The sequence below is a fragment of the Suillus subalutaceus genome (assembly GCF_016647625.1).
Source record: "Suillus subalutaceus strain FC151 chromosome Unknown DFJ58scaffold_31, whole genome shotgun sequence".
NCBI classification, from domain to species: Eukaryota; Fungi; Basidiomycota; class Agaricomycetes; order Boletales; family Suillaceae; genus Suillus; species Suillus subalutaceus.
The window spans coordinates 276,674-287,479 of NW_024540280.1; the positions used below are offsets into that span (position 1 = coordinate 276,674).

The 10,806-nt window shown below is 48.3% G+C and overlaps 6 protein-coding genes across 6 annotated transcripts; 2 read left to right on the plus strand and 4 right to left on the minus strand.

Moving 5' to 3' along the window:
• Positions 1–218: 218 nt before the first annotated feature.
• DFJ58DRAFT_657672 (uncharacterized protein) lies at positions 219–965 on the plus strand (the record flags this gene model as incomplete). The annotated part of the gene is made up of 4 exons (XM_041381993.1): positions 219–329; positions 383–457; positions 517–681; positions 735–965. The coding sequence occupies 4 exons, from the start codon at positions 219–221 to the stop codon at positions 963–965; spliced, it is 582 nt and encodes a 193-aa protein (XP_041245861.1).
• Positions 858–2,254, minus strand: DFJ58DRAFT_778600 (ubiquinone biosynthesis O-methyltransferase). The gene is made up of 3 exons (XM_041389643.1): positions 1,879–2,254; positions 1,570–1,818; positions 858–1,511 (listed from the first exon to the last, which is right to left on the minus strand). The coding sequence occupies exons 1-3, from the start codon at positions 2,212–2,214 to the stop codon at positions 1,104–1,106; spliced, it is 993 nt and encodes a 330-aa protein (XP_041245862.1). The 5' UTR covers positions 2,215–2,254; the 3' UTR covers positions 858–1,103.
• A 493-nt stretch (positions 2,255–2,747) lies between these two features.
• DFJ58DRAFT_271246 (uncharacterized protein) lies at positions 2,748–5,516 on the minus strand. The gene is made up of 6 exons (XM_041379593.1): positions 5,416–5,516; positions 5,264–5,359; positions 4,962–5,207; positions 4,616–4,712; positions 4,301–4,481; positions 2,748–4,246 (listed from the first exon to the last, which is right to left on the minus strand). The coding sequence occupies exons 1-6, from the start codon at positions 5,428–5,430 to the stop codon at positions 2,917–2,919; spliced, it is 1,965 nt and encodes a 654-aa protein (XP_041245863.1). The 5' UTR covers positions 5,431–5,516; the 3' UTR covers positions 2,748–2,916.
• A 43-nt stretch (positions 5,517–5,559) lies between these two features.
• Positions 5,560–6,005, plus strand: DFJ58DRAFT_271298 (uncharacterized protein). Its single transcript, XM_041379594.1, has 2 exons — positions 5,560–5,686; positions 5,737–6,005. Exons 1-2 carry the CDS (start codon positions 5,591–5,593, stop codon positions 5,884–5,886), a joined length of 246 nt encoding a protein of 81 aa, XP_041245864.1. The 5' UTR covers positions 5,560–5,590; the 3' UTR covers positions 5,887–6,005.
• Positions 6,006–6,466: 461 nt separating this feature from the next.
• On the minus strand, positions 6,467–8,201 carry DFJ58DRAFT_905520 (chaperonin 10-like protein; the record flags this gene model as incomplete). Its single annotated transcript, XM_041394963.1, has 11 exons — positions 7,896–8,201; positions 7,774–7,834; positions 7,654–7,723; positions 7,514–7,594; positions 7,418–7,456; positions 7,212–7,368; positions 6,905–7,160; positions 6,787–6,843; positions 6,668–6,733; positions 6,564–6,617; positions 6,467–6,541 (listed from the first exon to the last, which is right to left on the minus strand). The coding sequence occupies exons 1-11, from the start codon at positions 8,108–8,110 to the stop codon at positions 6,467–6,469; spliced, it is 1,131 nt and encodes a 376-aa protein (XP_041245865.1). The 5' UTR covers positions 8,111–8,201.
• Positions 8,202–8,337: 136 nt separating this feature from the next.
• On the minus strand, positions 8,338–10,707 carry DFJ58DRAFT_778617 (kinase-like domain-containing protein). The gene is made up of 9 exons (XM_041389644.1): positions 10,299–10,707; positions 10,065–10,239; positions 9,924–10,007; positions 9,628–9,869; positions 9,348–9,576; positions 9,278–9,293; positions 9,003–9,228; positions 8,721–8,948; positions 8,338–8,665 (listed from the first exon to the last, which is right to left on the minus strand). Exons 1-9 carry the CDS (start codon positions 10,586–10,588, stop codon positions 8,626–8,628), a joined length of 1,530 nt encoding a protein of 509 aa, XP_041245866.1. The 5' UTR covers positions 10,589–10,707; the 3' UTR covers positions 8,338–8,625.
• Positions 10,708–10,806: the final 99 nt, after the last annotated feature.

The window sequence follows — 10,806 nt, forward strand, 5'->3', positions numbered from 1 at the left end:
GGCGAGCCTCAGACTCACACGTGAATTCTGACAACGGGGGTTCCTTTCTCTCATCTTCATTCACCTTTGAGGAGCCTCGCTGGCCCTCTAATATGCCGAGCGACCCGCCGATACTAGTGCCAGAGGAGGCTTTGAAACGCTCTAGAAGCAAATGCAGCAGCACCCTCTCGTGAGCGGACTACATAGCAAACTTGTAACTTTATGGTCGGAGGTGGCTAATGAACGCCAGGAATCATGCACAGCATACTTGCAGTCACAACATAGAGGAAGTAGTAAAGCGTACATCAAAGCGTATACTGCAGTACGAAAGTCAGATGCAGGAACTCAGCGTCAGTTGCTCTAATGTCCCGCTCAATGTATTGACACTTCCACTTCCCTTTAGACCAAGCTTACAGAAGGCTTGAGCAACTTTAGAGCTATGGACAGCTCGATGCAGGGCTCTCTCGATGAACTGAAGGTCAGCGATTGCCTTATTTTTAATAGTGACTGAAGTCGATAAATCTAATCACTGAGTAGAGAGACACACAGCATGCTAAGCATGCACTCGAGGAACATATACCATGCATTAACGAGGAACTTCACAAATCTCTTGTCTCCCTAGAAGAATTGTCACATACACTTCCGCAAATTCAATCACATGTGGCTGAAATACAACATATATACGATTCTGGTCGAGAGAAAGTAAGAGATTATAGCATTTTCCTATCGAAGATTTGACTCACCAGGAAAGATAGGCCAAGAATCTCGTGACAGATCTCAATTGGTTGAACACTGAGTGGCATGAGCGTTGGCGAATTATCATCTTCACGAATCACTCCCCGGTCTCGAGGTGGTGGACTGCCACAATGCGCATCTTGTTTGCTGTAACTTTCATAACATTCGGATGGATTACTTGGGTAGCAATTGGGGGTGCCTATACAGCTCACAGACAAAGGCTTGTCTGGGGGGAGAGGCTGATGTCTTAGATTCACGCTTTTCTCGGCCTCCTTGTAACTGTAAGTAAATATTCAATTGCTATACCTGTCTCTTTTGGTGACCTGCTAATCTCCAGCGTTGTGTGCAAGGGGATATGCAACAGCACATATTTAGGTTGTGAATCTCCTCTACGAATCCAACGGTCTCCTCACCCAAAACAGATAGTTGCATTCCACGGCACCCCAGGGGGTAGACGAGCGGGACATCAACTTCCATTCTCCGCTCCATGGAATATACATTATTCCTCGCACTTCCGCTTCTGATCGTGTGGGTAAACCATGAGCATACGTACGTGTTATCCACGGTCTGGGAGATGCATCAGAGCCGATATGACCAGAGTCTGTTGGGTTGCTGGAGGAGGAAGGCAAGGACCGATAGGTTTGGAAGAACGATATAAGTTCGGAAGGATTGATGAACTTTGAGTACGTGTGGGTCCCCACGGGCACCTTGCGGAGGACATATTCGGCGGCCAAAATTGTAAGGAAATAGGAGAGTGGCGTCCTTGCAATTGTGGAAAGGAAAAGATGGCCTCCAGGCTTATGTCAAGCAAAAGTTACGCTTGTATTTGACTACGGTGTCCGGAATGAGACTTACTTTCACCAACTGGGCACAAGCAGAAAGGAACGCCACCGGGTTATCTACGTGTTCAACAACCTCCATCGAGCATACGGCGTCGAACCGCTTGGGCTCTTTGACAAGCTGCTCTACAGAAGTATGACGATATTCCAATGAATTGCCCAGAGAAGACAGCTGGGGATCACCACTAGCATGTGTCGAAGCTATCCCAATGTTGGATTCAGATGCATCAATGCCAAGAGTTCGTGCTCCCAGCCTAGTGAGACTCTGGATCATAGAATGGTTCGATTCGATAAGTCATATTGAGCAATGAGACTGATGGCGAACCTCTGAGAGCAAACCGCCTCCACAACCTACATCCAACACGTCCATACCAGCCAACACGGCGCATTTCGACTGCAACTCTCTCCTTGCATCCTCTCCTTGGTCTTCGTACGTGGCCTCAAGGAGTTTTTCCCGGATGTAGCGCACCCTTACAGGGTTCATTCGATGCAACAGCGAGAACTCCCCTTGCTCATTCCACCATAGTGAGGAAAGCCGAGAAAAATGGGCAATCTCAGCTGCATTGACGGTCGAGGACGTTGCTGCCGCCGACTGGAAGCATCGAGTGTTTTGGCAGAAGCGCAAGAGACGCGTTGTCGGTCGGACAGCTGCAGACAACATGAAAGACTCAAGCTTCAAGCTCAAGAGTCTGACAGAGCTGTTCAAGCTCGGGAGCAATTGCAACACTATCTTGGTCAACCGAACGTGGCATTGGCTGCCGTTCCTCATGATCATGATCTCAGAGGCCATCGTGGCCCCGGCACATTTGGAGTTGCACAGATGTGTCTTTCAAACTACTGACAATCCAGGAGTCCGATTCCTGCCAATACGATGGCTGGACGCGAGCGGCGTACCGCCGGGCCAGTTAGACTGGCCAGTGATGTATTTGTGATATGTGCGTAGACATCAACATGATCCAGCTTCGCATGTTCTTTACCTAACACTTGCACTGAAATCCTTGCGGAGGAACCGTTCCTTATACTATCCGAGTCACTGGTACCTGGAGAACTCGCTGGCATGTCTTTTAACAATATTCATGTGGCACAGTTTACACCTTATTGAACTGGAACACCACGTAGAATTCAGCTCTTCAAGTGTAGAACACCGCTATCGACATTGGCATTGCGTTATTCACTGATGACTATGTTTGTAGTAGTGCCAGCTACGCCGATCCTTGACAAGGCAGCGGAAAATAGAGTGCATTGTCTAGTGATAAGTGATAGTACGGTAGGCATAGAAATCAGATTCTGCATGCGTGTCATATGAGTATGCAATAATTACAAGAGATAATATACACCGCGCGTGTTCATGGTTCTTCATGCTTTAAGCTTCAGTTTCATGTCCTGACTCTTGCATAAAGACCCATTTATCGCCCACGCGTTGCATCCGACCCGAACCCACGTTTTCGTCTGGATCTACATCGAGCAAGTTGTCTCTTCCCATTTGCGCTAGATCCATGCAAGCTTGCTCTTCACCCTGACCACTATCCTGGCCGCCTGCTTCTCCCAGGACTATGGCGTCTGAGTGTTGAACATCTTCATCCCAGCCCTGTCCACCGTCTCGGTATTTGCCGTGCCCAAGGGTATCGCCACTGCGTCCAGCCATCAATCCTCTGCCTCGCCCTCTACCTCCTTGCCACCCACGTCCAGAACCTGCGGCGGACTGGGCACTCCAACTCGGATCCTGCCACTGACCAGCTTGCACAGCATTTGTCTGACCAGTGAATGCAACTACACCGCCTGTCATTACAAACTGCATGAGTTCTTCTTGAGACGGTGTATCGCCGTAAGTACTGAGCCACATCTTTCCCAATGCTTCCCACGATGAAGGCGCAGTGAAATCAAACGTTGTGATATCAAAATGATCAAGCCCTGGTTGCTGCAGCGCTGACGCCGAACTCGGTTTACGAGGTTCGACTTTCTGTGTAGATGTACTGGCAGCTACCGAGGGCAACTGGTCTGATACAGGTACACGATTTTCGGGTGCCGCCGTACGGGCAGGGACTACAGATGGAACCGTCGGAGGCTGGGGTTGAGCATCGACTGATGCAGCTCTAGGAGTGGTAGAAGACGGTCTAATATCTCGTCCGAACTCGTCTTTTCCCGCTTCAGGGAGTTTTGCCGAAGTTTGATTTTGGGCTACATCTCTGCTTGCTGCAGTTCTCTGAGGCGGACTATACGGTCTTGGTCGCTGCCCATCGAATCTGCGTGGGCTTCGGGAACGGCTATTTCTTGGCCGTGAAGAAGAATTCCAATCTCTATCTTTGAAACGATCGTGGTCACGGTCATCCCATCTACCCCGACCCCGACCACGACCACGAAAACCACGCTGGAATCCCCCGCGTGAGTTGGAATCATGGAATCCATCACGCTCTCTCCCATGATCAAATTGGCTTGAACGACTCTGCCAAGAATCTCTACCAGGATCATGCTGAGTGTGCGACTGTGATGAAGGATAAGGTTGTGGTTGGTTGTTTAGATGAGATGGAGGACGCTGTGGCGCAGACAGGAGTTGTGTATTTCGCAACGGGAGCTGGATTGCAGATTGTGATGGAGGACCACCATTTGGGACGTTTGCCGTGAAAGCCAACTGTTGCAACAACGCTAGGTGCCCAGCGAGGGGTGGGGCAGACACAGTGTTTGGTGGTGTTTGGCTGTATCGAGAGGTTCAGAAGAGTTCCAATTCGCGACTGTAATAAGTAGCTTACATGCGTGGCTGTCCAGCGGCTTGTGCAGCTTGTCCAAGCAGGGCCAGAAGTTTGGACTGCACCGATTCTGGAAGAGGAGGCGTTGGACCCTGGGACGGGGTAGCCAATGGAGGGGTGGTAATTATCGGCAATGCTTGAGTTTCGACTCGTGCGATGGGAGGCGTTGAGTTTTTCACGGATTCTAACATAAAAAGCAGCCAAATCGTATTTCAGTGTAAATTCTCATTTCATTTGAGGCAGAGACGCCAGCAAAAATAGCTATTACACAAGCAGAAGAAATACTTAGCGGACACATGTTTGATTCGTGATATGCACCTTTTCGAGAGTCCATCATCTCCCTCAGCCGTGTCAAAACCGGCGAAGGAAAAGTATTTGATTTGGTCCATATATCCAGAACTTTCTTCGTCTTTTCCTGTTATTGAATAAGTAAGACCACGTTGCATCCGACGTAGAGGAGAGAACAGCAAAAATAATGTGGTGAAAATACGCGTTAGTGACGGTATCGGTACTCGAAGATATGAGCCAGTTAGTGGAGGGCACATTTACAGCAACATCGAGCTACGCAGTCACGTTGCTTGGAGTACCATACAAAATCACCGACGACATGGATGCCGCAGATATAGGCCTGACCTGTGTGTGAAGTGGATCTACTCGCGCTTACCTTCGCTTCCGCATTATCAAGCGTAATCATGTCCTGGAACAGACCATCCAGAACACCTTCAACTTTGAGTAGAAAGGTGGCAGCGTTTCCGGTGCTTGAATTTATGTCACCAGTGATACCGCGCTTGGTGGCATAACTTCGGGCAGCACGTGCCAAAGCATCAAACGCATAGAGACTTGACACCTTGGCAGTACTAGACAGTGACTTGTGAGTGCGATAAAGTATCGCAACAAGCTTAGTGTCATGCTGTCAATACAAAAAGTCTGAGTAAACAAGCCTTCAAGTATTATTTTGACACGCACCTCTACGGACTTTAGTGTAATGTCAGTCAATTTCGTCATCTTGGAAGCTGACAGTCGTTTTGCATTGACGACATCTTTCAGCGTGCTCTCGAAATCCTGGAAGTGTGTAAAAATAAACATCATCGACGGAATAAAACGTTGGCTGGACTAACTTCAAGTTGGCTCATCACTCCCAAAGCATCGGGCGCTCTGAAACAGTACTAGTGAGGTTAGTGAGAATGTTGATGGTAAACGGTGTCGAGCCTGACTGAAGCTTCTGTTTGTTCATGTTGATTCGAAGGGCGTTTATGCACCTTGCCGCTTACACTCATTTTCCCATCACCTCGGATGTCAACTAGAGCTAAAGCGACACTGGCTGCGTCGCTCGCATTTTCCTCCTTCATTATATGGGCAGTTCATTACCAGCAGTCAAGGGAGCGAGAGGTGATCACTATTGTTGCTTATAATTTCATACCTGACATTCCACCTAATAGGACATGTTCCAAGGTGTCATTCGTGATGACGCTCGTCGATTAGAGAAAATGCGGCAACGCGAAGAAGAGTTTCGTGAATCCTCTCGCAGGCGAGAAATGTATGAACAAGTACAGAATGTCGTATCAAGCGACCAGTCAAACAAGACTTGACTGGCGGTCCGAAGACGGCCATAGGCCACTGCCTAGAGGTATCGCATCATTGCCGCACTGGTCACCGCCGAAGCGATGTTGGATCCTATTGGGTTACCCATAACTCCGAGTCACTCTACGCCAATGCATATCCTGTTTCCAGTCTTAGGGGGCGGAAATTAGAGTTGGTATTTCATCAACCCCGTCCCACGGATAAACGTGCACTAATGAGTAATGGATTCACCCTCTCGTAACTGCCTACATACGTTCGCATTCATTGTCCTTATCAATTTGAAACTCGAGCCCTGACCGCAGGCCGCATTCCCACCCGTGGTGCTCTTGAATCTGATATGTAGGGTCTAATCTACCAAGTAGCATGAGCTTGTGTCTTCGATGAGTCAACGGTAAGCAAGCTACAAGAGGCTCTTCTTTTAGAATCTTTCTAGTTTTTGTGAGTGAATAGTACGGTGATCCAATCCCTGATTTATTACAATATTTTAACCCAGTGGACAAGTACATGACGAAGTACAACGATTACCCATACAAAACCAATCTACGTGAATATTCTACAACTCTAGAAATCACCACTCGTCACAATGATCTAGTCTTGAATTTGCACCTTGATTGCGCCTTGAGAAGGGTCTGCAGCAACATGGAAGGCAGAAAACAGCTTCCTCTAGTTTAAACCGATGCGTAACCAGAGGCTTCAAGTCAATCAGACCGCCAGCGACAAGGCGAATAGCTTTAGGGTACTGATCGCATATGGTAAGGATCACAAAATTCTTGCAGAAAAGGGGCATACCTGGTTAGCATATCTGTATTGGAAACTAACATCTATCTCATTGGCACTCAGGTGCATGAACGGGAACTGAAAATGACTAATTGAGCGTGACCAATTTGGGGTGTGCGGCGTTTACATACCACTTGTTCGTTCTTGCCGACACCAATAATGAACACCTTGCCACCAAATTGCGCTGCCTGGGTACCATCCAGCATAAGCACGACTCTTGAAAGCACAGACGACTTCAGGGTTTCTTACATGCACGGCAGTATGCACACTGCTTTCCACACCACTGCACTCGATCGCAACTTTCACAGGGCCATCAGCGGCGGCTTTGATCTTTTGGGCAGCGTCCTTTGGCGTCAAGCCACGCTCTACCAATACCGTACGCACACCAGGAACGAGCTTCTTGGCGAAATCGAGGCGGCTCTGGAAGAGATCCGTGATGACAATAGGCTCGGCGCCTGCAGCACGTGCCGAAAGGAGAGAAACAAGACCAATCGGTCCGGCGCCACTGACAGCCAATCAATGGATCATAACATGAAATATCCGAATGCGAACACACCAAATTAAAGTGGAGTCACCAAGGCGGAGACCAGCACGTTCGATGCCTGCGAGAGCTACAGCCAGGGGCTCGCAAAGAGATCCTTCTTCAAAGGAAAGAGAATCAGGCAAACGGTGCAGCCACTCAGCGGGGTGCAGGTGATAGCGAGTCAGGGTTCCTAGAAGGTAGCTAAGTATCAATAAAAGCTGGATGTTCGGGGTTCCTACCATGGAAAGGAGGAGTGGAGAAGAAGACAACATCAGGACCTGTAAAGAGATAACACGTTACGGACTGCCTGATGATAGGTTAAAGTGGAAACGTACAAGCGTTATACCTACCGACCCTGCAATGGTCACAAGAAGACTTCGAGCAAGGCACGCCGGCCTCGATTGCAACGCGGTCCCCTAGGTAGTGCACGGTTAGTTCTTCACACATTATCAGCATTTTGGAACAGGTAACTTACCGACTTTCCACTGAGTCACACCTTCACCTATTTCAATGACCTCTCCTGCGGACTCGTGTCCGGAGCCACACTGTACTCGAGATCAGATGCTATTTTGAGCGATTCGTAATAAAGCCAGACCTCATCAGTCACAACCATGGAATCACCGACGCGTCCATGCTTCCAGAAATGAACGTCACTCCTGCCAATCATCGCAGATCGCGTTAACACAATGTTCAGGATGTTGTAATACAGCAACGAACCCGCAAATCCCAGTCGAACGGACGTGCACCAGCACTTGTCCAGGGCCTGGCGTTGGGCGCGGCTTTTCCACGAGGTGAATTTCATGATTGGGGTTATAGAATGCCGCAATATTTGCATTAGGTGCAGGCACCTCTCCAGATGCAAGAACGCGGAAGGAAGGGTCGTCGAGGACCTTGCGAGGACTATAAGTATCTGCGTATCCACCGTCGGGCATCGTGATCTGGATGGGAGTTAGATTGTGAAGATGGCTTTTGGGAATCTGAATTTATGGCGATTACATGGTGGGCACCTGAGATTTATATGCATTCTGAAGTATGGTACCTTACGGCAAAATTGTGGCCACCAGGCAGAATGTAACACACACACGAGTTCCGGTCCGAAGGTAATGTCATAGGTCCCCATCGAGTTAGCCTCAATGTTCTCAAGCTATTAACCGAGTGAATTAAGACTCGCCGAGTCGGACCAAGACAATATCCCCGGACTTGCCCCCAGACTGTCCATTAGCTAGACTTTCTGGACGACGGAGGTTGATTGCCAATTGAGGTACAAATGCTGTCTGCAACAAAATGGATCTAACTTTCGAGATTACACAAACCCAGTGCTTCTATGGCATCGAAAAGGTATTGATCCAGGGCGGGCGAGCGAGCACGCCGCGGAGCAGATGATGATCCAATGGTACAAGTGTGTCATATGATGTAAAGAGGTAGCAAGCAAGCGCATGTATTCCAATCACGGAGCTTGTCCGCCAGTGAAGCGCTTGAACGTGAATCTATATTAGGATAGAGTCAGGGGTGTTAGCTGTGAATCCAACCCACACGACTTACCCCAAGAAAGCAAGATCCTTGTCAGATCCGACTTGTTCGACAACTTCAAGTTGTTCAGGGAGGTTGCCAAGTTCATCAGTGGGGAAGTATGTGGTATCTGTAATCGATGATAATGCGGGTACGAAAGGCGGGGCGATATAACGTAGATTATCCCAGTCGGCTCCATAGAAGAAGGGATGATTCTTGATTTCATTGACCCCCAAACGTGTATTCGCCCATGTCATCATGCTAAGGCGAAATGAGTAAAACGCCTTCGTTTGTACGTAGGCAGCAAAGTCGCACCTGCGAACCAGATGCTCAGCTTCCTGGCTAAGGTGGACTTCCTCCGGGAAGTATAGGTAGTTCGGCCATTCGATGATTTTCTTGTATGTATCACTTGGGTTTTCAGAGCAGAATGGCGCGTATCCAACCACACACTCAAAAAATATTGCACCCAACGACCACCAGTCACATTCCTTGCCGTAACCTTTCAGCATGAACACCTCTGGCGCAATATAATCCGGCGTTCCTACGAAGAGCTCAAGCAGCGCACAAGGATTTGTCATCTGGTCACTTACCGACAGTGGAGTATGCCTGGTAATACAAGAATCAATGTCGATACGAAGTAGAACGCGAGGAGAGACTAACCAGTTTTCGTCGGTTGGCCTTCCAAGTAGCAATTTGCTCGCGACTCATTGTAAGGTGGATAGCATTAACCTGGACGCTGTTTCGGGCGGGGTCCCTTTGTTTGTCTTGGTCTATCAAACGCTTGTAGAAATCTCCATCTGTAGTCTTGTGCAGACCAGTCGAGAGACCAAAATCGGACAGCTTTAAATGCCCATTCTTGTCTATCAAGATGTTATCAGGTTTGATGTCCCTAGAACGAAAATTTATATGCTTATAATGAAGATGGTAGGTTATTGCGCACCGATGAATGTACCCGAGGTCATGGACAGCCTCAATAGCAAGAATGCACTCCGCCATGTAGAACCGCGTCACATCTTCCGAGAAAACATCGTATTTCATGAGCATGGTCATTAGGTCGCCTCCAGGGAGAAACTCCATGATGAGATATAAGTATAGTGGATCCTGGAAGGAATAAAAGAGTTGAACAACCCAGGGTGATGTAGATTCAGCAAGCAAGTCACGCTCAGCCCGAATATGAGCAAGCTATAAGACCATTCCATCAGCACAAGGCGACAAGCATAGATTGTGCATACAGACCTGATCTCGCTTTAACATCTCAGCCTTTTGGAGGGTCTTCATGGCATAGACTTTCCCTGTGTCTACTTTCTGAACCAATCTTACCTACGCATTAATCAAGTGGTGAGCTCAGAGAATAATTCAATGAACAACCTGGCATACCTCACCAAACGCACCCTTCCCAATGACTTTTATTGTGCGAAAGTCCGTGAGACGGATCTTTGTCCGACGCAATCGTAAATGCTGCGACTCCAGCTTGCGGTATTTACGAATTTCGCGTTCTTTCGACTCATTAGGTATCATCGCTTGATTAAGTCTGTGCTCAAGTTCTGTGCGCCTGCAAGTGACATCGGTGACCGTTAACTGAAGAAACGAACAAAGGACCGGCTGGCGCACCTCCCATTGCGTTCGATCGCGGCATCAACAGCAAGCTTGTAGTAAGATTCAAGCTTTAGCTTTGCAGCAGTTGCACGAGATACGGCATCGGATGAAAAGCTATCAGTGCTCCGCTCGAAATAAACGTAGTCGTCGCCTTTCCTCTTGCTTGCTGAACTTGTGGAAGCAGGAGAACTAGACCGTTGCTGGCCTGATGGTGATGGGGAAAGTTGGGTGGACTGGGTAGAGCTGCCACCACTGGTGTTTGAGCTGACTGAAGCTACGGTATCTTCGGACTCGCGTTGGCTCATGATGGTTCAAAGGAAAGCGAAAGTACAACCGCTATGGCTAAAAGTCGTGGTGGAAAAATCAAACACAGCGAAATGGAGAACGTAAAAGATGTCTCGGAAACACCAAGTTTGTGTTGTTGTTATGGAAGGTATGTAAACTTCCAATAATTAAATTTAGTTTGAATAAAACTACGATTATGTACAGCGAAAAGCACTAAACCAGGCCTGGACCACGATGT

Excerpts from the sequence above, each read along its gene's own strand:
- DFJ58DRAFT_778600 (XM_041389643.1), bottom strand. The coding sequence starts at position 2,214 with ATGTTGTCTGCAGCTGTCCGACCGACAACGCGTCTCTTGCGCTTCTGC. Across the intron at positions 1,819-1,878 it reads GAGGCGGTTTGCTCTCAGAG|AGTCTCACTAGGCTGGGAGC; the intron begins GTTCGCCATCAG and ends TCTATGATCCAG. Across the intron at positions 1,512-1,569 it reads CTTGTGCCCAGTTGGTGAAA|CCTGGAGGCCATCTTTTCCT; the intron begins GTAAGTCTCATT and ends GCTTGACATAAG.
- DFJ58DRAFT_271246 (XM_041379593.1), bottom strand. Across the intron at positions 5,208-5,263 it reads TTACACTAAAGTCCGTAGAG|CATGACACTAAGCTTGTTGC; the intron begins GTGCGTGTCAAA and ends TTGTATTGACAG. Across the intron at positions 4,482-4,615 it reads GATGATGGACTCTCGAAAAG|AATCCGTGAAAAACTCAACG; the intron begins GTGCATATCACG and ends TTTTTATGTTAG.
- DFJ58DRAFT_271298 (XM_041379594.1), top strand. The coding sequence starts at position 5,591 with ATGTCAACTAGAGCTAAAGCGACACTGGCTGCGTCGCTCGCATTTTCC. Across the intron at positions 5,687-5,736 it reads AGCAGTCAAGGGAGCGAGAG|GACATGTTCCAAGGTGTCAT; the intron begins GTGATCACTATT and ends TCCACCTAATAG.
- DFJ58DRAFT_778617 (XM_041389644.1), bottom strand. The coding sequence starts at position 10,588 with ATGAGCCAACGCGAGTCCGAAGATACCGTAGCTTCAGTCAGCTCAAAC. Across the intron at positions 9,577-9,627 it reads GACCTCGGGTACATTCATCG|GGACATCAAACCTGATAACA; the intron begins GTGCGCAATAAC and ends TTTTCGTTCTAG. Across the intron at positions 8,949-9,002 it reads GCTGAGCATCTGGTTCGCAG|CATGATGACATGGGCGAATA; the intron begins GTGCGACTTTGC and ends ATTTCGCCTTAG.